This window comes from Schistocerca serialis, chromosome 3, assembly GCF_023864345.2.
Source record: "Schistocerca serialis cubense isolate TAMUIC-IGC-003099 chromosome 3, iqSchSeri2.2, whole genome shotgun sequence".
NCBI classification, from domain to species: Eukaryota; Metazoa; Arthropoda; class Insecta; order Orthoptera; family Acrididae; genus Schistocerca; species Schistocerca serialis.
The window spans coordinates 638,909,598-638,936,967 of NC_064640.1; the positions used below are offsets into that span (position 1 = coordinate 638,909,598).

Genomic DNA, 27,370 nt, shown 5'->3' on the forward strand with positions numbered 1-27,370 from the left:
TATCTTGTACAATGACTGGCTATCATTTTCTTATTAGACAATACCCCACATAGTTTTAATCTTATCATCTAATGTAATTAGATGGATAAAAAATCTATTCACCAAGCAGTGGCATAACACACAAATAAAAGAACGTCATAATACTGCAAGCTTTAGAACCCAGTGGCTCCTTCATCTGGCAGAAGGGTTGAAGGGGTAGGAAGAGGGGTGAAGGGAAATGACTGGAGAGGTCTAGGAAAAGGGGTAGATTTTGGAAAAGTCACCCAGAATTGTGAGTCAGAAAAGACATGCCAGATGGGATGAGAAGTTTCATATTTTAATAGTTTTAATGCCTGTCTATATACACCCAGTATACTGTATGAATTGGTCAATCAATAATGTTTAAGAAGAAACAGTTAATAGTTAGTGGAGATTTTGGTCTTGATTTCTTAAAAGGTACATAAAGGAAAAATGAACTGGAAACATTCTTTGGATGTTTCAATCTAATTTCAGTAGTTAATTTTCCAACTTGCCTGCAGCAAGATAGCAGGCTCCTGACTGATAACAAATTCTTTTCTTCTCATCCCGTTTGGTAAGTCTCCCCTGACCTGCAGTTCTGGGCGACTTTTCTGAAATCTTCCCCTTTTTCTAGGCCTTTCCAATCCTTTTTCTTCACCCCTCTTCCTTCTCCTTCAACCCTTCTGCCAGAAGAAGGAGCCACTGGCTTTGAAAGCTTGAATAATTATAACCTTCTTTTATGTGAATCTTTTGCTGCTGCTTGGTGCGTAGATTTTTTATCTATCCAATCAGGCCTGGTGCAAGCTCAAGTGCCACCCTGTGTGAGCTGTTAAATTGCCGCCCCCATCCCCAACACCCATGGTTTTTTTTTTACAAAACGTTTTGAAATTTTATTTAAACAAATCTGTAGGAAATGTCAGCAATCAATCGCAACTGAGTGGCCAGTCTCTAAGCTTTTAATATGTGCTTACATCTAAGCTGTCATGTTGACAGTTACATTCAGCATGACGATATAGATGTAAACATAACTCAAAGCATTGAGAATAGCCACACTGTGCTCGAAATGTATGTAGATCTGGAAAATAGAGACAAAAATTGCGACTGATTGGTGACATTCTCTACAATGGTTCAAATGGCTCTGAGCACTATGGGACTTAACTTCTGAGGTCATCAGTCCCGTAGAACTTAGAACTACTTAAACCTAACTAACCTAAGGACATCACACACATCCATGCCTGAGGCAGGATTCGAACCTGCAACCGTAGCGGTCACGCGGTTCCAGACTGTAGCGCCTAGAACCGCTCGGCCACCCTACTGGCCATTCTCTACAGATTTGTACAAAACAGACACTGGGCGCCAGCTCAAAAATGGAGTCAAACTTGATTGAAGAAATCTAGCTAATTTTAATAAGCCTTGTGAATTTACACACATTTGAACAAATGTGTGTGAAATCTAATGGTACTTAACTGCCAAGATCATCAGTCCCTAAGCTTACACACTACTTGACCTAAATTATCCTAAGGACAAAAACACACACACACACACACACACACACACACACACACACACACAAACACGCCTAAGGGAAGACTTGAACCTTCGCTGGGACCAGCTTCAGAGTCCATGACTGCAGCGCCTTAGACCACTTGGCCAATCCCGTGCGGCATGAACTTACAGTTAACTTAAATAAACATTTTTCAATGGTTGTGAACAGATAATGTATTCAATGGAAAACAAAATATATTTACAATTTAATGATAATTTAGTTTGAACAATAATATTTACAATAACTATTTAATGCTGAACAAAATAAGAAACAACACAGTAAATAACCAAGACACTGATCATAATATAAAAAATTAAAAAAATACTAGACAAATCAAACCTTCCTTGCTTTTGCTAGTGCAAACTCTTTCACATGATCTGTGTAATTTAAGTCCTCTGGAAGCTCGTGCTCAATCGATATTGTTGCAAGTTCATTCAAACAAGTTTGGCTCATCGTTGATTGGAGGTATGTCTTTATCAATTTCAGTTTTGAGAAACTCCTTTCTCCACTTGCAACTGTCACTGGGAGTGTTAGGAGAATTCTCAGAGCAGTGTTAACATTAGGGCAAAAATTATGTCTATATATAAACTTCAGAGTCTCTTTTGGACCTATACCAGGTTTCAACTATGTTGAAAGCACTTTTAGTTCTTCCCTCAACACCAGTGCATCAATGTCGGTTGACTCATGATCTTGCGAAGTCGCTGCAAGGTTTCTACACTTTGTGTCCAGGCTGTCAGGAGGTGCGCCTGCTGGAGTGAGCGAGCAGTTCTAGGCGCTACAGTCTGGAACGGCGCGACCGCTACAGTCGCAGGTTCAAATCCTGCCTCCAGCATGGATGTGTGTAATGTCCTTAGGTTAGTTAGGTTTAAGTAGTTCTAAGTTCTAGGGGACTGATGACCTCAGAAGTTAAGTCTCATAGTGCTCCGAGCCATTTGAACCATTTTTTGTCAGGAGGTGCATTCTTCAGCTCGCCGATGTCATAGAGAAAATCAAAATAATCACAATGAGTTTTCTGTTGATTGACTCTCTCATCCAAAGATGTGGTTACTATATCTAATAGATAATAGTAGAATTCAATCTTGTAACGTTTTGTTGGGTCATCTATTGTCTTATCCCTTCCTTCATCGGTAAAGTATATGGCTTCTTACTTCGTCGCCAGGAAACACTTATCCATGGTAACCTTAGATCTTCTAGCTCTAATTCTGTAGCCAATTCTTTGGAATCCATCAAGAAATACACAAACTTTTCTTCTGTGCTGCAGGTCTATAAATATGCTTTCATTTTTTCAAGCTATTCCAGGGCCTCACAAACATTTATGTCAATGGTCTGGAGGGTCTTACTGACTCCACTTGTGTGAAGCAGAATGTCATACCAGATTACCAGAGAAGTGAGAAAGGTGTAATATTTTATTTGATTCGCAAGTGACATTGCTTCATGAGTGGTCATGCCATCGAATTCTTCTGATATCTGAACCAGTGCGTCATAAGCACCTCCAATTTGAAACCTCAGGGGAGGAAGTGCATCGATGCAACATTCCCACCTAGTATCGCTCAGTGGCTTCAGTGACAGGTTAGGCAGATACTTCTTCAAGACATCCCAACATCGAACAGAGGACAAGAAGAAGTCATACAAGCTCTTCACTGTCGAAAATATGGAAACAGCATATTTAGAAGACATAGCGGCATCATTTACAACAAAATTCCATGAGTGACTCCTACTTGGTACATAAAATGCTCGTGTGTTCATGTCTGAAATTCTTTTCTGGAGACCAGACTTCTTTCCTTTCATGTTTGCTCCATTGTCGTATCCTTGCCCTCTCATATTACACAATAGGACTTTTTTTATCTTCCAAGAACTTGAGTACCACCTGCATCAGAGTGGAGCTTGAAGAATCGGGCACTGGAAGAAATCCCAAGAAATGCTCCCGAATTCGAACATCGTATACCCTGTCAAGTCTTGTCTCCTGGATGAAACATACCACAACTGTCATCTGCTCAACTTTTGAAATGTCTGGTGTGCAGTCCAGAATTATACTGTAATACTTTGCAGATTTCATCATTTATAGAATGTTGTTGGTTATAGATGATCCAATAAGATGAATTATTTCATATTCCATTCTGTGTTTCTTTTCCAAGATAATGATGACCCTTGTTCTCACCTTGCTTTGTTCTGTGCAGGTGCTCCATCATCACAGTGTCGAACTTTTCAAATAATTCAACAAGTTTCAAGAAATTTCCATTGTCAGGCTGAAAGAGTGTATCTGTACTTCCTTTCAAAGGCAGACATTGCTGACCCAGGAAATAAATTATTGCTATTAAGCGCTCAAGAACATTTTTCCAATATTTGCTTTTAGTATTCAGAAGCCTTTGATGATGGGTGTCGATAGTTCATGACTTTTTCAGTCTCTCAGAAAACACGATCCACTTTTTGTGTGAATTCAAATGCTCGGTAGCATTCCCATGATTTTCGAGGTACGAAGCAAGGTGCCACCAGTCGCTTATACCATTCTTTGCAATTTTTTCTGTAGATGACGAAAAAAGTTTGCAACAAAAGCAGAACACAGTATCCTTGCTCTTTGAGTACACCAACCAATGTCTATCTGCTTCATCTTAATTCTTCAAAGAATAGTGCAGAGGGCTGAAACGCCAGGTGTCAGCGTTTTTAGGACATTCTTCAGCTTCCTTAATGCATTTGGGAGAACCTTGCATGACCAAAGTTGTTCGAATGTAGTCAGTAATAATTTCCAGCCATCTTCCGGAATCTGAATCAACAATGTCTTCCAGTTTAGGCTCGCCTTCAATCCCTTCTCCGGTGGTGAGTACCTCGGCTGATGCTCTGCCAGTGTTTTCCGAATCAGGTTGCCTAATTTCACTTCTACCTGATGTTTCAATCTCGGAGCTTTCATCACAAAGCAGGTCTTGATTCCAGACGAGGTCTGTTGAACATGTTGTGGATGGCCCACCATCAGCATTCCTACTGTATGCGGTGGTTGCAGTACTGTGTTTGTCAACTTTCTGGTCATGTCCTGAAGATAAAGATGTAGCTGCTGTTGCTCCACTAGTTTCTGTACTTTCAGGATCTATTTTTCCACTGCAGTATCGAACATTGCATTCGAATTTCCAAATTAGATTTTGTCTTCTGCTAAATTAGTTGTGGGTAAACACATGGCGTGTAACAGGCTGACAACGCTCCACTCATAAGAATACTGGTGTGTATGCCAGATTGCTTCCCACTCTCTGTTCCTTCGGTGTAAACACAACGGTGCTGCCACAGTGGCAAGGAAGAAATTAGTCCTCCTCCCTCCCCTTGTTCAACAGGAGTAGCTGGCAGGTAGTCGAGGCGCCATGCCACAGTTCCCAAAGCCACTCCATCCAAGGTTTGGTTTCGAATCCCCTCTTGGGCATGAATGTTGAGTTAGTCCTAAAAAAAATAAAAAAAGGGGAGGTGGCAGATTTGCCGCCCCTTGTAAAGTGCCGACCCGTGTGGCCACATGTTTCACACGTGCCTTGCACGGGCCCTGTATCCAATTACATTATATTGTCACAAACTGATTGTTTTCATTGTTATAATCTTATTATCTGCATTATTTACTTCTGTCAGGACATGCACAAGTCTGGATATTTTAATGATTTTCCTTAAAATACTACAGTCTTTAGAAAAATGCAAGTAACACAGGTCTTGAATTATTCTGGCCATTATATAAATTTCCCTCTACCCCTTACATGAGATTTTAATTCCCTTTGTTGTCCATGGATAACTGTTTAGGAGAGATACTTTTAATACTGACACAAATTCACTATGGAATTAATTGTATTTCACATTAGCATCTCTTTCTATATATACCTCATTCCATACCACCTCTTTTAATTTACTCTTAAAATACTGTATCCTGTTCTTGTTAATAAGCCTTACTGCTTTGTGTGAGCCTGCCTCCGAGCTGTAAGGTATTATTTCCATTAATTGTGCACCACGATCAGATAGTCCATTCACAGTTGCATACACATTAATTGTTTCAGCTTGAGTGATATCTATAAACATGTTATCAATCTGTGTCCTGCTATCTTGCTGCAGGTGATTAGGAAAATTGACTATTGAAATTAGATTGAAATGCCCAAAGAATGATTCCAGTTCATGTTTACTGTCTGTACCTTTGAAGAAACCTTGACTGAAATCTCCACAAATTATTAACTGTTTCTTCTTATACATCATTGATTGACCAATTCATGCAGCATACTGGGTTTATATACACAGGGGTTAAAATTATTAAAATATAAAACTAAATGCTCCGGCAACACACTGTGGATTTCCTGGATAACATTTACAAATGACACCGTCCATTGCTTGACATAAGCCCATGGGACATATTTATTTGGTAATGTAAAGACATTTCATGATTTGAACACAGATTGTAAATTCATCATTGATAACGGTTGCAGCAATTGAAGGTCGAGAAATTTGCCTAGCCATGCCAAGTGCTACTTTGCAGCATTCTGTAACATCTCCCTATACCATATGACATACCATTATACACATCACAAGATGCAACTTAAAAGTTGTGAAACTGGTTGTGAGAGTCTGTAATTGACTTCAATGAAAACAGCTACTGTGGACTCTTGACTTTTTATTGAGTTTTATATTTTAATAATTTTAACAGCTGTATGTATACACCTGATATGCTGTATGAATTGGTCAATCAACTATGTATAACTATTTTAGCTGTGACTCCCCTTGTTTTAAAATTATCTGTTTCTTCTTGCCTGAGAGGTAGCTCAGTATCGCATCTAGATTTCTCATAGGTAGCTCACCTAGAGGGGACAAGTCACAAGCACATGCCTTCAACAACAAAAACTGTTTGTTTCAGTATTTCTGACTGTGTGTGTAACTCTTATAAGTGTTGCAACTACTTTTCCCATGTAAATCTACAGAAGAATGATGTTAGTCTATAATCCTTAATATTTAACTTCTCCACCCCTTTTCATTGCAAGTCTAGAACTCTATCATTTCAGAATTTCCATGTCTTCTATCCATGCAACATGCTCTTCTATCTTGTTTTCGGACCCTTAATGTTATGATGAAATAGCCTAATTTTAATTTTGTAGACATTATTACATAGATTTTGGTATAACAGTGGAAGTTATTGTATGCTTTTCACATTGATCTCAGGTTTCTTCTAACTTTTACGTGTTGACATACCTCCCTTTTTTTTCAATTTTTTTTTTAAAACTGAGAATAGTTAACAGTATTATAATTAAACCACAGTAGGTTTTTTCATCCATAATGAATGTACTTCTCAAGCATGTAATTCACAATTACTTTAAGCTTTGCCCATAACTCCCCTACATCCATCATATTGGAACTAAATGATGTTCATTCATTGTCTAAGTAGGATGCTAACAACTGCTTATCTGTGCTTTATAGCATAAAAACTCTTCTAGTCTTCTTCACTGATATATTAAATTTTGTAACCATCATGACTATGAGGAAATTGTGATCAGTAATCTCTGCCTTTATACTGACATTGTCAATAAGATCAGGCTTGTTTGTAGATACAAGGTCTAAAATATTTCCTTTGTGAGTGGGTTGTTAAAATAGTTGCTCAAGACAGTTTTTGGAGAAAGTGTTCAGAACTTCTGTGCTGCATTGAATACATAGATCCATTGACATACCAGTGTACAGCTGGTAGGTTAAAACTGCCTCCAATTAATACAACATGATCAGTGTTCTTTTGCACTGCAGAGCACATGCATTATCTGAATGATTCTACAACTGTTACAGTAGAATCAGGTACCTGGTAGAAACATCCAATGTTTAATTTAAGTTCAACTGTACCATTTACTTGTGTCCAGACAACTTCACAGTCAGACTCAATTTCAACCTCAATAGAAATAATATTTTTGTTGACTGCAATGAACACTCTCTCTCCTATAATGTCTTATCTCACTTTTTGATGTACATTCCATGCCTTTTTAAATATTTTGAAGCTTTTTACTAAGGGTTCAACCCTGCTTTTGATTCCAAGTACAATTTAAATGAGACAGCTTTCTTCAGTGGTAAATGCACCATATGATGGTAAATGCAGGGATTTTGTTATGAATGCTCTGGTAATGATGACACTCAAAGTGCCTTTACTTTATACACAGTCGTATTTCTATCTGTGTGTTCACGAGTGAGCATTTATTAGAGGACCTCAGACTATTACCTAGACTAAAAACAAACTATGAGCTTTCACTCCAAATGTACTCACGTACCTGAGTATCTACTTTCTGTGGTGCTTCAACAGTTTTAGTTCCTTAAACACTAAAGGGCCTCGTCTGTATAGTGTATTCAACCTTGGGTGGTTCAGCTGTAGTGCAATGCTTGTGCAGTATACTGAAGGTCTTCATACTTTACAGACAGCTCCCAAATGTATTTTCCAAGCAGCATTCTCTCTCTCTCTCTCTCTCTCTCTCTCTCTCTCTCACTCACTCACTCACTCACTCACACACCCACTCAGTAACACACACATAGACACTCTTCTCCAAGCATCTTCTCTAACCAAATACAAAGGAACACCTTCATCTCCCCTACATTATTTTGTAGTAACTCAGGTTGAATAGCTTAACAACATCCTTACCCAAAGCTTCAACTATATTCCAATGAACTGTGAAACGAGGAACATTCTTTCCAGAAGCATTCCCACCTCTTTCAGAGTGGCAATACACCACCCACCCAATATACAAAATACCATCAATCATCCTTATACATGTCCACCCCCTATTCCTACTATTCCTAACTACATTGATCATATCCCTGTGAAAAACATAGCCTACCTCACCTGTGAAAGTGGTGATGTCATACACCAGCTCCATTGAAACTTCTACACAGACTTTTATGTGGGAATGACCACTAGCCAGCTCCGTACCCAAATATATAAGCACACAAAATTTTGCTCAAGAAAAAGTTGATAACCCAGATGCAGAGTATGCTGATAACCGTAAGTTGTTTGCCATCAATGACCATGTAGCAATCCATGTCAACTGAGCCTTCTTCTCTTCCCCCCATCATCCCACTGATCTCAGTTCCTTTGAATTTTTTAGATGATAACAGCCCAGCTGTCTTTACAGCACTTACTTTAAATCTTCAATCACACTTGTATCAGTTTCCACTAGTCCCTGATCCACATCCACTTCCTCCAGCCTCACCCACATGCATTCCCTTCCCTCCTTTGTCTCCCCAAACCCATCTCAATTCCCAACAACTTAGTCAAGTTTTGAGTCTGGAACCCTTCACTGGATTAACAGAAGAAACAGAAGAGAGCCAACAAAGAGTAGAGCCTTTCATTATGGGATTAATTAGTCAGTGTGAGGTTATTACTGACATATAATATTGCAGTGCCTGTGTTATTCTAATTATGATGCAAAGTTTCTTTGGATATGCAAGCACGTCCACAGGAACAGGCACTGTGGCAACCACAGCCATTATGAAACGCATCAATTAATTCGTAATTGCGAATAAGGACTACCGTCAGCTGTAGAATGGAACGACAACAATGAAAATTTATGCCGGACCAGGATTCGAATCTGGATTTCCCACATATTACGAGTGGTCACCTTACCATTTGGCTATCTGTGCACTGTGCATGACTCATGGCCAGACCCAAACATCTATATGTCATCAACCATGCATTTATGACCTGTACTCCAACACCCATTATGTATATTCCCTTACAGGTCAGATACTGTTCTTCACAGTCACTTGCTTGGTATCAGTAGATAAATATAACATTGCAGTGCCTGTGCTATTCGGATTACAATGCTAAATTCTCTTGGTAATGCAAGCATTTGTAAATAGAACTGGGTGGGAGGGAAAACAGTGGCACAGAAAGTAGTTACCACCACACACCATAACATAGATTTTGGAGAATAGATGCAGCTATCTACAGACTATCTACTGCCTAATATCACTCCACAATAGTTATCATCACACATTACACTATTTAAATTAAAAAATATATATTTTCAATTTTTTTCAATGAACTCACTGTTTCAATGCTGTATGTCATATCAGCTAACACAGATTTCCCAGGTGAAGGAGGAGATGACAGGCCTCGTCCTGATGGCCTTTTGCTGGGGAGTTCTAGTTCTGACAGCTGATACTGAGCATGAGCTGCTGGGTTGTGCATATTGTTTGTTTTGTAGATACGCTGAAACAAGAAAGTATGAGAACTGCATTCAAGCTAGTTTAACAAGTATTGCTATCATATTAAGGAGAAAAAGAAACCAAATTTTGCGATGTGACTGAATACAAATGAAGTTTTAGAAACAAAATGTCAGTACACATTACATACTGTTCTGTTTTTTGCTTAGAAAAAGTCTCAGAGCCAGTATAATTCTTTAAGACTGTAATAAGTACCTGATACACCATCATAGCTTCAACTTCTCTGCCAGCTTCCAAAAGATAACGTGGTGATTCTGGGACAAAACTCAGGCCTATTATAGCAGCTAGAGATGGTAGGGCACAAATCAACAAAAACTGGTGCCAAGCACTGAAATGTTCCTTATTTTCCATGACTACATCAACACCTGAAACATTAATACAAATGAAAAATGTTGTTTGTTGATTAATAACAGAAACTGCTATATGAGAGTGAACAAAATTTGGAGGATTTGAAGAGAAGTAAAATGCTAACCTGTACGTAAAAGGCTGAGAAAGGAAAAATAAAATCAAAACACAAAGCTGAATAGGTACACATTGAGAAAGAAATCTGAGGAAATCATGATACATATCAACAAAGAAAAAAAAAATTTTAACACTTACATTCAACAGCAAAATAAATACATAAGTTTCTTATCTGTTATTCTATAGACACTGTACCAATGAATGTAGTAAGTGAAGCCAGTTGCTTATAAAACTTACCTTTGTAAATATTTTGTTAATATTTTTGTATAAAAGTGATTTAATAGAAAATCTGTTTAGTTGGTTTTGAATTTATATTCCATTGATGTATCAGAAAACATCAGAAATGGGATAGTGAAGAATATGCCACCTGAAGAAGAAGAGTACTCACCAAAATGCATTGTGAAAGTTAGAATGAAACTCAATACTGAATGGTTAAGGTGTTGAATTTGTGTATAAAATGAAGTTAGCATCTAAGCTTACAGTCATGGAAGAGGAAGTGTACAACCTATATGTCATCAGCAAAGCCTGGAACCTCTTGGTTCATGAACCAAAATTTTTACCTGCAGGAAACTTTACAGGATTGAAACTACAATAATTTTGAACCGTAAAGGCAGTGGTCTATACAGGTATGAGTTTAAAAAAGTACCTCATGATTTGCAATTCACCTTAATCAAAGTAAAATACTAACGGTAGTAGCTGTTCTTCACAAAGAACACATTATGCATTATACAATCTAAATCAAGGAAGCTCTGAAAGCTAATTTAATTCACGTAGAAAGAAACCAATACAAATGTGGTACAAATATCCTCTTTTTCTCACAAAATATTCCATTTAGATGATTTAGTGAAAATTAGTTTTCCTTACAGTTAATTTTTCTACCAATTCCTATATTTCTAGCAGAAGTGGTACAACAACTGCAGTTATATGAGTGGAATTAGGAGAAACATCAGCACCTGCAGAGAAAGTGCCAGAAACTTCATCAGTAGAAGCAGCATCAACATTCCCAACATTAGCATCAACACAAACATGCCTTCAACAACAGAAAGTGATGCAGTTTTAAATATAACTTGAAAAGTGCACATTCTGCAAACAGTACAAAATTTTTATCACTATAGCACTTCTGGAAGACTGCTGTACCCAATTCAGTTACAAACACCAATCCGTAGGAAATAACGTCTACGAATTCTGGAGAGAATGGAATGAAACCTGTGGCAGATTATTAATGGTGCTGCATACAACCGAAACTCCAGTGGATGGTTTTATGCAGACATTTTCTGTCAGTGGTTGTCCACAATAATTATGCCATATTGCAGGAGACTTGATCATCCAAAAGTGCTTATTGTTGACAATCTCTCAAGTCATTTAACATTACAAATTATCCAAGATTGTGAAGCAAACAACATTCATTTTGTCTTACTTCCACCTAACTTAACTGACATATGCCAGCCTCTGGATGTGTCATATTTTCGTCCTTTAAAGAGAGCATGGTGAAAAGTTCTTGGTGTGTGGAAGATGAAAAACAGGGGACCAGTTCCTAAAACAGGATTTCCTACATTGCTGAAAACCGCATTTGAAGCCATAAATTCTACTTCAGCAAAGAATGTGAAATTGGGTTTTAAAGCTTGTGGCATAGTCCCTCTAGATCCACAGAAAGTTCTGAGCAAACTGCCTCAAACATGTAGAACACACATTGCAGGTGTGAAAAAGTATTGGACAGACTCACTTATTGAGCACTCGAAGAAAACTCGTGAAAGTGAAATACCAGAAAGCTGTTGTAAAGTTGGGAAATGACTCAACATTTTGCCAGGAAAAAGTGTCCAATGCAAAGATTTTATTGTTACAGATGAGGTAGACAGAGCAATCAATGATGCTGATATGGGGGATGTCATGGAAGCACAAGGGAGCAGATTTTCTGAAATGCATTATGACAAAGGCAATCATGTCCCCGTTTCCTTCAATACTGAAAAAGGAGCTAGATGTTATGTAGGGAAAATTATGGAAGCAGATAAAGACACTGCTATGGTCAGTTTTTTTAGGAAAAGAGGTGGCAAAAAACAGACGGATTTTGTGTATCCAGATGTTGCTGACATTCAAACAGTTCCTTTACCAAACATCATTTGTAAGGTAAAGCTGAAAGATGTAAGGAGGGGTCGGTATGCAGTCTCAGACATTAATAGTGTGGAGTAGATATAATTGCCATATGTGATATGAAAACATTTTTATGATGTTGGTTTTGTGTTCAAGTTCTTAGTATTACTCATTTAACTATATTTTCAATCGTAATTTTGATATTAAATGTCTTTTTTAATAACATATACTACTGTACACCATTATTTCACGTAAAAAGACATACAGTGATCCAATTTCCACCTTGAATGGGGTAAAGTGGTTTAACTATGAAAAGCCCAAGAAGTGGGCTAAAGCGGATCAGGTTTTCATAATTTTTCTCTTGGTAACCATGTTCTGTAAAAATATAATGTTAGTGGAATCTGAAAGATGATAAATGTAAAATACCTGACTATTTTTGTCAGATTCTCATTAATCATTTAAATCGTCTTTTCTTAAGAAAAAAAAAGATCAATTTTTGATCCGCTTTAGCCCATTTTACGGTATATCTACGTCTCTGGTTGGTGTCATAAAATAAAATACATGTGTCTTGTTATAGCAACTGTGTCGTGCATATGGTTTATGTTGTGCCCTTTGTGCTCTTTCTTGAAGTTTCTGCAATAGGTTATGGGCCCAGTACACGATTCAAGAAAGGAATTGGGTATCGCAGTTTTACATTTCGTGACGCGAGAAACGCGTTAGCGTGTGTTGTGTGTTACGCGCGGTTCATATTGTACATACATGAACAATTGCTTCACGTTTCTCTTGTGGAATTTTTTCGGTTGTAAATCTGAACTGTTTTACGGGCCTGCAATGGATTTTCATGTTATAGAGAAGCTGTGTGGGGCTGAAAAGTGGACTATTAGGAAGTTCGCAGTACGAAATTTATTGCGTGCGTCAGACGGCGCATACGAAGTGTGTATTGGTGACGTAGAAAAACCGGCAGCTTTGCCAGCGGATGCAGCATCGGCACAAATATATATGTTTAATGCTGTGCTAAAAACATGGGTCAAAGCTGATCGTGCAGCGAGTCAGATTATTGTTAGAACTGTAGAAGCAAAAGACATGGCGTTGTTGGTTGCACGTGAGACTGCACGAGATATGTGGGACAAGCTACATGCCGTGTTTGAACAGAATACAAACCAAGCTGCACATTCTGTTCAGTCAGAATTCTTCAATTTTTACATGAGTTCAGGCGATGACATGGTGACACATCTCGCTCATTTTGAAAACTTGGTTCTTCGAATGCAGCAACTAAATGTGAAACCTGATGAATCATGGTTAATGGTGCGACTACTTGACACACTGCCTGACAGTTACGAAAGTTTGCGACAATCATGGGCAAGATCTGGTGATCAACAAACACTAAAACATTTACTGGACGTGTTAACTTCTGATGACAGTCGTCGTGCTTGTCGGAGGTAGAAACGAGAAAAGGTAGTTGCACTTTTCGCTACCAAACCAAACATTAAAAATGCAGATGCCAACGCTATGAGGAATGTTACTTACATATTAAAAAAATATGTCCAAACGTGAAACACAAACAAAAAACCATCCACAACCAAAATAAAACTGATTTGCCTCACCAGGCTTTTATTGGTGAAGAGATAAGTACAGAATTGGACGAGGACTTGTGGATTGCTGATTGTAGAGCGATAAATCACATGGCTAAGAAAACTGAGTGGTATACATCATTTACTAAGTTTGTAACACCACTGCAGATATGCATGGGCAACGATTCGACTATGGACTCATTAGGGAAAGGGACTATTTATTTTGAAGCTTTTGTAGATGGAAAATGGAACTTATGCCATACGGATAATGTTTTGTATACTTCAGAAGGTCGAAGAAATCTGTTTTTTGTACCATCTGCTATGGACTTTTATTCATCGAAATACAACTGTGAGTTCCGAAACAATGGCGTTGTAAAAGCGTGTGGCGTACTTAGTGGCAACTTATTGAAGATGTTGATTCCAGTGACAAAACAAATTCAGCTTTGTGATCCTGAAGTAAATCTTGCGTCAAAGGAGTCTCTACAAATTTGGCATGAATGCTTGGGTCATCGAAACAAACGTCATGTCCAACAATTCTTGAAGCAGCGTGGTGTTGAAGTTTAAGAGTTTGGCGAAGAATTTTGTGAGGCATGTGTTAAGTGGAAGCAACATCGCAGCAGTTTTCAGTTACGACAACAGCGTGTCACAAAACCTGGGGAAGTGATTCATGCTGATCTGTGTGGACCTATGGAGTGTAAATCGCTGGGAATAGCAGAATATTTTCTTTGTTTCACTTGTGACTTTTCAAGATTATGCAAGACATATTTTCTCAAGCAGAAGTCTGAGACTGCAGAGAAGATTGCAAAAATGGTGAACATTGTGAAGAATTTTTGTTATCAACTACCAAAAACATTTCAATGTGATGGTGGGCGAGAATGTGATAATACTGAAGTTAAAGATTTGATGATATTAAATGTGGCATACAACTCGTCATTACAAATCCTTATACTCCAGACCAGAATGGATGTGCTGAGCGCACTAACAGAACACTTGTGGAACTAGCTCGAACCATGTTGCTAGGTTAGGCCCTGCCTAAGTTTTTGTGGGCAGAAGCAGTAAACGCAGCTGTTTATGTATTAAACAGAACTGGTACAAGTCGTGTGGATGGCAAAACACCTTATGAGGTGTTCACTGGAAAGACGATACAGCTAAATAAACTTCATGTTTTTGGGGTGAAGTGTTTTGTTCATATTCCGAAGGAAAAGCGAAAGAAGTGGGATCCTAAAGGAAAACCAGGAATCTCTGTTGGTTATTCTGATGGCTTTGATGGCTTTCGAGTGTGGATTGAATCAGAAAAACGGATTATTTGGAGTAACGATGTAGTTTTTGAACCTGAGAAAACTGCTGGGACAATGGTGTTACTCTCAAGTGAAATAGGCAATGAAGAATTGAAGAATCATGAAGATGCAAGTGTGTTTAAGGAATCTGCAAAAGAAAGTTCTAGTGAAAGATAATTGAGAAACAGGCAACAACTGAAGAAACCAGAGCGCCTTACTGAAATTATGCTGGCTGAAATAAATGACCCAAAGAATTATACAGAGGCTATTAATTCTGTAGACCAGGAACACTGGAGAAGAGGAATGGAGGAAGAAATGACTTCATTGAAAGAAAATGCTATGTGGACTTTGGAACCTCTGCCACCAGACGGTAAGTTCATTACAAACCGTTGGGTTTATAGAATTAAGCGTAAGGCTGATGGTAAAACTGATCACTATAAAGCAAGACTAGTGGTTCATGGATTTTGTCAACAAAAAAGGTATTGACTACAACCAAACGTTCTGTCCTGTTGCTAGATACGATGCAATTAGAGCAATTTTGAGTGTTTCTGCTAGTGAGCAACTTCAGTTAGCACAATTCGATGTAAAATCTGCTTTTTTGAATGGCTTCTTAAAATAAGTTGATGGCAGTTCTGTATGTTGATCATGGATTAATAGCTGCAAGTAAGAAGAAGGCTATTGAAGTTTTCCTAAAGGAAATTCAAGATGAGTTTAAAATTACTGTTGAGCCAGTAGGATATTTCTTAAATATTAATATTGTATGTCATGATAATGGATCAATAGAGATTTGCAAAGGAAGTTATGCTAAAGATATTGAAGCACTTAAATGTGAATTGCAGAGTAATCATGTAGATAGATGTTGATGGTTTTACATGACAGAGGCAAATCCTGTCTCAACTCCAACTGAGCAGTATCTGCAGCCAAATGAGTTACCCAGTGATAATGCTCCATATTGAGAAGCAGTTGGCTGTCTTTTGTATTTGGGAGTTGGTACAAGGCCCGATATAGCATTTGCAGTGAGATATGTGTCAAAATTTTTAGATAATCCTCAAGAAAATCACTGGTCTGTGGCAAAAAAATTCCTAAAGTACGTAAAAGGTTCAGTGTCATTGGGTATAAAATATGATGCTAGCCATGCAAACAGAAGACTGGAGATATATACTGATGCGGATTATGCCAGTGATCCAGCAACCCGACACTCAGTTAGTGGAGTGGTTGCAAGATTTTGTGGAGGAGCAGTTACCTGGGCTAGTAGGTGGCAACATTGCATATCACTGTCAACAACAGAGTCAGAGTATATGGCTGCCAGTGAAGGGGCAAGAGAAGGAATATGGCTATCTAAGCTCTATGAAGAAATTTCACCACTGGAGAGTGTTCCTGTTCTTCTTGTTCATAACGCAAGTGCTATTAAACTGGTCAAAAATCCTGAATTTCACAAGAGGTCAAAACATATTGATGTTCGCATGCACTACATCTGTGAGAAGATTCATGAAGGCCAGTCAGCCATTGAGCATGTACCAGGCAATCAGCAAGCTGCAGATATTCTCACCAAACCATTGCCACATGTCCAGCTTAAATATTTAAGATCATTAATTGGAATGTGTTAAGTACTGCATTTAGCAAGATAAACATTTAGGGGAAGTGTTGAAGTGAAATATTTATATTAATCTCTCTGCTGTGTACTACATCTATGTCTTTGGTTGGTGTCATAAAATAACATACATGTGTCTTGTTATAGCAACTACATAATGCGTGTGCTTTATGTTGTGCCCTTTAGTTCTTTCTTGAAGTTTCTGCAATAATGAACATGCTACAAATGTAACTTGTGAAGATAATATAATGTGCCAACTGTACAAAGTAAAATATAGGGAACTAGCACGTTCGACTGCATTTTCTTACATTATGTGATGTATATGCTTCTCTGATAGTGTGTGGCAGTATGGGAACAAGATTTCTTATGACAAGATTCTTATCTAAAATATTTTACTTAAAGGTTAGCCATTATCTCTACTTTTAATGCTGTCTACCAGCCTAACTTTGACTGATACCTTTAAGAACAGTTCCAACAGCGAGATGCATGGGCAGCTGTCTGTATCATGTCATCACATGATCTCTCTGCAGGCCCAAAAGACTATTATTAGTCAATACACGACAGATGTCATTGCAGTCAGTGGAGCCATATGCTCCAGCAGAGCATGGATGTTACGAGGAAGCTGGATGTCCTTTCCCCTATTTGTAATATAATACTAAGTGAATTGCAGTTATGAGAACCATAATTAATTTCATACCTGTTCTTGGCATCTTCATCCAGGCAATGAGAGCTACAAAAATTCCTCCAAGTGCCCAGAAAATTAACAGCCAACTGAGACACTTCCCTCGATCAGATTTTGGTAAAAATTCACTGTAGTAAGCAAAAACTATGGGCATGGCACCACCAATCCTGAAAAACAGAAGTTATGAACATGCTAGAAATGTATCTTGTGAAGATAATATAATGTACTAATTATGAAAAGTAAAAAATAAGGAGTTAGCATGTGTGACTGCATTTTCTTATATTATGTGATGTATGTGCTTCTCTGATAGTGTGTGGAAGTATAGCAACAAGATTTCTTATGTCGAAATTCTTATCTAAAACATTTTGGTTAGTGTTGTTATATCAGGTTAGAATAAAGGTTTTAGCCTTCTAACATAACTGCAAGGAGTTCAATGAACAACTAACTTCGTCATTCTGCCAGAAATTTTGTCAATATATCCAATGCTAGTTGTTCCTGTTTGACTTAAAACAATGTGGCCTATTTCTCTGTAGTCTCTCAACATCAAGAGCCCATTTCCTAGCAACACTATTATAGTAGCGACAGTTCCAATTTATTATGTATAAGCACAAAACTGGCATTAGTTCTGAGACTATTTTGTAGACAGTCCTCTTTGATTTTTTTAAACAGAGAAATCTGTATCTCTGATTCTGTGTTATGTTAACCAGTTTACTTAAGAATAAATGTGGGTTCAAAAAGCTATGAGCTCTAATTACATAGAATTGTGTACTGAGTGCAGCAAGAATCATATTCTGATTTTCATAGGGTTTTAGACGAGAAGGTCCAAGTAGGTTGCTACTGTGGACAAGTTTTGTTTCATCAAACATAGCTTTATGAGTATTTTGAGAAATATGCTCTAAATTTGGCTCTCCTTTACACATCTCATCTAGAGATCAGAATGTCTAGCAACAACTCTAACTAGGATGGTAACTATAAGCAAGAGGACTCTTGATGCTTCCAGACTACAAAAGAATTCCCTAGTTATTTACATTTCAGCAGCACCGCTAGTATCAGAGACAATGTCACTATTTCTGGTAGCATGGCAACATTTGTTTGTCCCTGACAAAGATGGTGGAGGTTCCAGAAAGAAATTTTCATTCTGTAGTGGAGTGTGCACTGACATGAAACTTCTGACAGCTTAAAATTTCGTGCCAGGTTCACCTGAACTCAAGACCTTGTCATTTTACAGGCAAGTGCTCTACCAAGTGAGCTACCTAAGCACAACTCATGACCCAGCCTCACAGCTTGATTTCCACCAGTACCTTGTCTCCTACCTTCCAAACTTCATAGAAGTTCTCCCGCAAAACTTGGGAGACAAGCACTCCAGGAAGAAAGGATATTACCAAGACGTGGCTTAGCCACAGCCTAGGGGAAGTTTCCAGAATGAAATTTTTAGTCTGTAGTGGAGCGTGCCCTGATATGAAACTTCCTGGCAGATTAAAACTGGGACCTTCATCTTTCGTGGGTAAGTGCTCAATCAGGCTATCAAAGCATGTCTCATGACTCGTCACCACATATTTACTTCTGCCAGTACGCCGTAATGGTGGTGGTGGTACGTACAGGGTGCTCAGTAGGGAAGTTATCAGTGCCCATACTGAACTAAAACAGTACAAATGTGGTTATCAGTTGTGAGAAGGCAGCAATAAAATGTAAATTAAAAAAAGGGAATCACAGCCATCCTGGAACTCTCTCACTCACACTGTCACACAAAATAGCAAAATATGGATGCCTCAGGGCAGTGTGTAAGTAAAATACATAGACTACAACCACACGAGATCTAAAATAGTGGAATAAGGAACTGTGCCTGCACAGTCAATTGGAAAATGAAAGATGAAGCAGCCAACCTAGAAACACATTAAAAACTTTTACCTAACACACTACTGAGAAGACAAGACATCACACACCATCCTAACACAAGAACCACATTTGATTCATCATCCCCTAAAATAGATGCCATGTCAACAGGTAAATGGGTTGCGGCCCTCATGGCTTCGTATACAATGCATTCAGTTAAAATGTGGCATAAAGTAACCTGTAAAATACAAGCGCTGCATACCAGTGAGTCTTTTGGCAAAGGAAGAATCCATGTGTCAGAGGAGAGTGTCCTATCCGGAAGTGTGCTAAAAGTACTTACACCTGTCGCAGAGGCCGGAAGGAGGAACGCCATAGTCATGTCGTTGGTTTCAGAGATTTATTATTAATTTTTATTGACACGTCTAGTTCCGTAGGACCAAATTGAGGAGCAAATTTCCAAGGTAATGGTACATGTCAGTACATGAAATTACAACATAAAAGTAATAACAGATAAAAATAGAATGTTAATGGACCCAAAAACAGTCAAACCATAAGTTTAAGTAAACAAATCAACAATACAACAAAAATCAGCTTAATTTTTCAAGGAACTCATTAGAATAGAAGGAGTGACTCATGAGGAAACTCTTCAGTTTTGATTTGAAAGCACGTGGATTACTGCCAAGATTTTTGAATTCGAGTGGTAGCTTATTGAAAATGGATGCAGCAGTATACTGCACACATTTCTGCACAGGAATTAAGGAAGTACGATTAAAATGCAGGTTTGATTTCTGCCGAGTATTAACTGAGTGGAAGCTGCTTATTCTTGGGAATAAGCTAATAATGATAACAAGAAATGACAGTATGGAATACATATGTATTGAGAGGCCAATGTCAAAATACGCAGACTCGTGAACAGGGGTCGACAAGAGGTTCGTGAACTTACACCACTTACTGCACCTCAGGCGACGCCAAACACTGGCGATGACTTCAGCAGTCAGGTTAGGTTATCGCTGTTCATTGGGTTAAACCTGAGCGCAATAGTGAAAAAATTTGGAGAGACGTTTACCACACATCACGCGGCGGCTGAAGCCGCATCAGAGGCACCTCAGACGGCGCCAAACACTGGCGGTGACTTCAGCAGTAAGAGAGATTAAGCCGCTCTTCATTGGGATAAACCTGAGCACAATAGTGCAAAATTTGGAGAGACGCTAGCTGCAGTCCGCGCAGAAACAGATCGATTTTTTAAAAGTCATGATAATTGTGAAAGCTACGACGTCACTATTTGTCGATGGACCCTAATACAACGCGGACCTTCTGTATTTTAAACTGGAATGCCAATGGCATTGCCGATAAAACCCTTCAATTACAATCCTTTCTAGACCGACATACCACAGATGTCGCCTGCATCACAGAGACGCATCTGTTGCCGACCAATCGACGTAAGGTGCGTAATTACTCTGCCCACAGGATCGAAAGACGAAAGCCCCCTGACGGAGGAGTTGCTGTCTTTCTGAGGCCGAGAATCTACCACTGAAAAATCGATATACCAAATTTGGTCACAGTCGAGGTGGCAGGGATAGAACTAAAAATAGGAAACCAAGCAAAAATAATTACTGCTTATAAACCCACGCGATGTAACATTAACGTAATAGACTTTCAGGCTTTCTTCGAAAATAGCGAGCGAGTTATAGCAGCAGGGGGACCTGAACTCCAGTCATGGAGACTGATAGTCGTAAAGCGGTAAGTGAGGAGGGATTGGCCGACATTTCACTATCCCATCGATCGACGTCCGCTACGACAGCTAGAAGCTCAGGTAAAGAGAATGTTACAAGAGCACAGACGCCTCAGCTGGGAAGGAAAGCTCAGAGAAGCTGAGCAGGATATGAACCAAGTATGGAAGATCACGGAAGCGCTGAAGGCTGCTCCCAGGGTAGACAGGCCACTACGAGGAGAAAACGGATTAGTAAACGAAGATGAGGAGAAGGCAGAAGTGTTGGCGACATCGCTACAGCCGCAATTCCGAATTCATGTCATCGAAGATGGCGAGAGTGATAGGCAGGAAGAAATAAGAGTCGGACAAGTGGCTCATTTGAGGCAAGAGAGGCCAGAGACAGAATTTACACCAGTTTCCGATCGCCTGACGTGTCCCTACATCATACGACAGGGGAACAACAAATCTCCCAGCCCTGACAGGATCCGTGTCCCTTACATAAAACACCTTCCCCTACCGCAGTCACATACCTCACATCTATACACGACTAATGCCTCTCCCTAACATACTTCCCAACCGCCTGAAAAACTGCTCAGTTTGTAACCCTACCCAAACTCAATAAAAACCCCATCCTTCCCCAAAGCTACAGACCAGTATCTCTCCTATGCTTCCTAGGAAAAGTACTGGAGTATCTTATCCACAGACACCTTACCAAATTCCAGAGTGACCAGAACATTATCAGCCCTGAACAGTTTGGCTTCCGTCCTGAACACAGTACCATCCATCAATCCATGCGTCTGGTGGAACACGTATGCAGGGCGAGGGATAGGAAAAACAGCACACGAGCGGTATTTCTCGACATCGAGAAAGAATTCGATGAAGTCTGGCGAGGGTAAGTTTTGTTGTTGACCTGCCAGAGTGTCGTTTGGTGAAGATAGCTCTGGCCCAGATTTTTGGATGCGAAGAGTGAGACATACAGATAGAGATAGAAATAGCCTAAAATATGATTGTAGACTTAACCAACATTTTTAAATGATTTCTTTAATATATTTACAGAATATCTGCTACAGCACAGGAACCATACATACCATTAATATGATTATTTTATCCGTGACGTTGCTTTGCCTTTAGTAGATGTTATGGATGAAAAGCATTGAGAGAGACTTAGTCCTCGGTAGCTAAGTGCAAATATTCTTAGTTCTTGGAAATGTTCACTGTATACTGAGTGCCAGAAATTACGTAAGGCAGAGTTATTTAGATAAGAATAAAGCTCATCAGATTTCATTTTCAACAATGAAATTGTTTTTAAACTAATCAGCTCTATTTCCGTGTTATTAGGAACCTGCATTCTATATTTTTCTCTAACTAAAAATAGGTTTGTAACGTATGAAAACGAGTTTCAAATGATTCTCGCAATATTTACATTTTTCATTATATTTGGTCACATCGTTGCTATCCGCAGCACATTCACTCTGTTGTTTTAGGTATGGAAATTAACTCATATTCTCATTTTATAATTTTAAATGGACAGATACTTTGACTTTTAGTTTTAAATTTAGCCTTTGAGATGGTAACTAACTTCAACAAAAATGCCGAATCAAACTTCTAGTTGTCACTGATTTGGAATTTTTAGTTGATATTTGTTTTCATTTCAAAGCCTAAATTTACAACTAGAACGTAAAAGCATCTGTACATTTAAAATTATATTAAAACTGACATTTAAGTCAATTTCTATACCTGAAATTTAGTCAAATTCTCATTTTGTAACTGAGTGATGACAAGTTTTATAAACTCAAGGTAAAACGTCACTGATGAAAGAATCCTATGCTGTAACAGATGTTGTTTAAATACATTAAGGAAATCATTTAAAATGTTAATTAAGTCTACAAACACACTTATATTTTAGATTATTAAGCTCCTTCAAGTGAGCAGAAAGAACAGACAACTCCAAGTTCCAAGATCTCAGTGCTCCATTTCGCTCCGAAATCCCCCCCCCCCCCCTCCCTCTCGGTCTTTTCTCTCTATCTGTCTTTCTATTTTTGCCTCTATCTCTTTCTCTCACTCTTCGCTTCCAAATATCTGGCCCAGAGCTATCTTCACCAAACGGCTCTCTCTGGCAGCTGAAGCATTATAAATGGGATCCACTACAGCACTCACCCTCTCATCGAATTGACGATCACCAACTACTGTTGTATGGTGCTCCAGTAAGGGTGTTCGTTTTGAACTAAATTAACTGATGTAGCTGCGTGAGTCTAAGCGAACGAGATCCTACCCCTATCCCTGTTTTCCAAACCCGATACTAAACGTATGAACGCACAAAAGGTGCTTGAATTCTATGACGCATCTGAACTCCTCTGCGAAAAAAAATGACGTATGTCTTTTTAATGTTGGAAAATACCTATATGTATCGAACACTGAAGTAACCGGAATTCGTGAAAGAACGTTATAAAGACAGTTGTCTTTAAATCTAGTACGTAATTATAGCAAAGAATATCAAATTAAATTAAAATTGTTGTGATACAACGCAATAACTAAACGAAAATATGACAACTACCTAGATCTCTGATGTTGTCAGCAGTCAGATACATAACGACAGTCGACACGATGTGTGTCATCTTGTACCTACATGCACCGATCGGAACTAGGGCAGCTCAGCTCAGCTTCCGATTGAAAAGCTATATGTTAGTAGAGGAGGTCCCACATTACTGCAATTATAAACGATTATCCTCGCAAGAAATTACGTTAAGTTTTTCGATAAAACACTTGGGGTGCTCTCCAGAACAGTGATCGGAACTGTCATCAGAATTCCAGTGCGATTTCGTACATTTTCTGTAGTGAAAATAGGTCTCTCATTATTGTAACGTTCTCATAAACTATTACCTGCACAAAAAATTTCGTTAAGGTTTCCTTTATAACTCTTGGGGAGCTATTCAGAATTGTGAACACAATTTGATTTTCACAAATCGGCAAATAATCTTTTACAACATTAAAATTTCCCCGATTACGAGTGTTTGCTTCGAGAAGTCGTGCAGAACTACTCAAATTCTGTACAGAGAACTCTTGAACTATAGAATATCCACAAAGAACTCTGAAAAAAAAATTGTGTGTTTCTCGAGAGTCCGGTGCCAACTTCACAGGTAGTCAGCTATTCAGAAATGTGATCATAAGTTTTTTCGCGAAGTTCTACAGAACTATTCAAAATTTGTACAGAGGACTCTAGAACTGTAGCATATCTGTAACGAACTTTGAAAAAAAAGGTACATTTCTCGAAAATCGGTTGCCACCTTCACAGCTGTTCAGCTATTCAGAATCGTGGTCATTATATTTTTTCGTAAAATTCTACAGAACTACTGAAAGTTTTTACAGAGAAATCTAGAACTATAGCATATCTACCAAGTACTCTGAAAAAAATGTTTATTTCTCGAAAATAGGGTGCCAGCTTCACCTGACTTTGAAAATGAGTTCCTCATTATTGCAATTGTCTCATACACTACTATCTGCACAAAAAATGTCATTAGGGTCTTCTGTAGAACTGTTGGGGAGGTACTCAAAATTGTGAATATTATTTTGTTTCGCAAATTTGGCAATTAACTTTTTGTACAAGATTAAAATGTTCCTATTAACAGTGTTTTATTCGCAAATTCTGCAGAACTATTCAAATTTTTTTTACAGAGAACTGCAACACTTTGGCATACATATGAAGAACACTGAAAAAATCTATATTTCTCGAAAGTCGGGTACCAGCTCAACATGACTCAAATGATGTGCCGAAACTAATAGGATACGAACGAGCGTTGTATGCTGACGGCACAGCGGTTTAAAAGTAGTAGCTGCATCAACTTCATCGTCAGGGAGATGCAACAGCACTTAGAAGAAATCGGTAACTGGTGCAAAATCTGGGAACTTAAAATAAATGCAGACAAAAAAGTAGGATGTATGTTCACTAAAAACTAATTCAGTCCCTTAGCTGGCAGAAACGGCGAGTGGAGCGATTCAGTAGTCTACCTAGGCCTTCAGCTAGAAAAACGACTGACTTTCGCCAAACAGATAAAGTGGGCCCATAGTGGAGGCTGCGCTGCGTACAATCAATATCTCCACCCCTCAAGCGTTGGGAGCTGAGAAGTGAAACAAAACTAAAACCAGACAGTGCTGCATCCTCCCTTCGTTATTACACTGAGAAAAAAAAAAAAAAAAATGATACGTCTGCCTAGTATCGTGTAGGGCCCCCGCGAGCACGCAGAAGTGCCGCAGCATGACGTGACATGGACTCGACTAATGTCTGAAGTAGTGCTGGAGGGAACTGACAACATGAGTCCTGCAGGGATGTCCGTGAATCCGTAAGAGTATGAGGGGGTGGAGATCTGTTCTGAACTGCACGTTGCAAGGCATCCCTGATATGCTCAATAATGTTCATGTCTGGGGAGTTTAGTGGCCAGCGGAAGTGTTTAAACTCAGAGGAGTGTCCCTAGAGCCAATCTGTAGCAATTCTGGACGTGTGGGGTTTCGCATTGTCCTACTGGAATTGCCAAAGTCAGTCTGAATGAACAATGGACATGAATGGATGCAGGTGATCAGACAGGATGCTTTAGTACTTGTCACCTGTCAGAGTCGTATCTAGAAGTATCAGGCACCCATATCACTCCAACTGCACACTCCCCACACAGTTAATGAGCCATCCACCAGCCAACATGCAGGGTCCATCGATTCATGTGGTTATTTCCATACCCGCACACGTCCATCCGCTCGATACAATTTGAAACGAGACTTGTCCGACCAGGCAACATGTTTCCGGTCATCAACAGTCCAAAGTAGATGTTGACGGGCCCAGGCAAGGCGTAAAGCTGTATGTCGTGTAGTCATCTAGGGTACACGAGAGGGCCTTTGGCTCCGAAAGCCCATATCGATGATGTTTCGTTAAATGGTTCGTACGCTGACACTTGTTGATGGCCCAGCATTGAAATTTGCAGCAATTTGCGAAAGGGTTGCACTTCTGTCACGTTGAACGATTCTCTCCAGTCGTCGTTGGTCCCGTTCTTGTAGGATTTTTTTCCGGTCGCAGCGATGTCGGAGATATGATGTTTTACCGGATTCCTGATATTCATGGTACACTCGTGAATGCTCGTACGGGAAAATCTCCACTTCATGGCTATCTCGGAGATGCAGTGTCCCATCGCTCGTTCGTCAACTAAAACACCACATTCATACTCACTTAAATGTTGATAGCCTGCCATTGTAGCACCAGTAACCGATCTGACAACTGCGCCAGACACTTGTCTTATATAGGCGCTGCCGACCGCAGCGCCGTATTCTGCCTCTCTACATATCTCGGTTTTTGAATGCGCATGCCTATACCAGTTTCTTTGGCATTCAGTGTATACGGGTCTGAAATTTGGTCAACGGAGGTAAACAGCCATCTTCCCAAACTTCAGACACTGCAAAACAGGATCTTCCATCAGACCGATACACGCCAATTACGATCATTAAATACTTTTTAGGCGAAACATCGACCCTCACATACATCAAAAGGAACTCAGAAACTCTTTACAAGAGGACTGCAGCTTCGACCAATCATCTTACCCATTCTGTTAGGCGCACAATACCTCGACGCTTCAGATAAAAGACCAATCTCCACACTAACCAAACAATTTAGGGAATACAGACACAGGCACACAGTCATGCATTCAATCATTTAGATACCAAAACCGTCTTCAATCAGTCATTCATCCACGCTGGAAGTCAGATGGGCAAAGTGCTGTGGTGCCTCTATGATAATACATATAATGCAGCAGCAGGATTCCCGTTCGTCAGCATACCTGACGAAGGCGACGTGTCTGATCGCCGAAATATTATGTCCATTGGGCACTATGAACTAGCAGTACACCCAAGGACTGTTCAGTCTATATATACGCCGGGAGAAACTGAAGAATCACATGACCAAAATTGTCAATACTAATTTGAAATACTGTATTTAAGCAACAATAAAATGAATTCATTCTGCATCGTTCTTGTAAAATATGGTAAACACCCAGAATAAAAGCACAGTGATTAACGACTGGATTCATATCACAAGAGATAGTTATAATTATTGATCTAGCTTCCACTATTTATGTTTTTGGTTGCTGTTCTAAATCACTTAAAAGAAGTATCAGTAGCCTATACTTGCATATTATTAGTGTTTCCGTAGTGACCACTCATAAATATACTTTCTTACTACTAGAATGTTGAAACTTGTAAATATACTTTCTTACTACTAGTATCCCCCCCATGAACCATGGACCTTGCCGTTGGTGGGGAGGCTTGCGTGCCTCAGCGATACAGATGGCCGTACCGTAGGTGCAACCACAACGGAGGGGTATCTGTTGAGAGGCCAGACAAACATGTGGTTCCTGAAGAGGGGCAGCAGCCTTTTCAGTAGT

The 27,370-nt window shown here is 39.2% G+C and overlaps 1 protein-coding gene across 1 annotated transcript in view; it reads right to left on the reverse strand.

Annotated features, from left to right (window-relative positions):
• LOC126470522 (synaptic vesicle glycoprotein 2B-like) overlaps positions 1–27,370 on the reverse strand; it is a 241,430-nt gene that overhangs the window by 69,633 nt on the left and 144,427 nt on the right. Inside the window, exons 5-7 of the mRNA XM_050098436.1 lie at positions 17,426–17,577; positions 9,935–10,104; positions 9,564–9,725 (exon numbers count right to left, since the gene is read on the reverse strand). Coding sequence (XP_049954393.1) covers positions 9,564–9,725; positions 9,935–10,104; positions 17,426–17,577 — 484 coding nt within the window. The remainder of the gene's footprint in view (positions 1–9,563; positions 9,726–9,934; positions 10,105–17,425; positions 17,578–27,370) is intronic.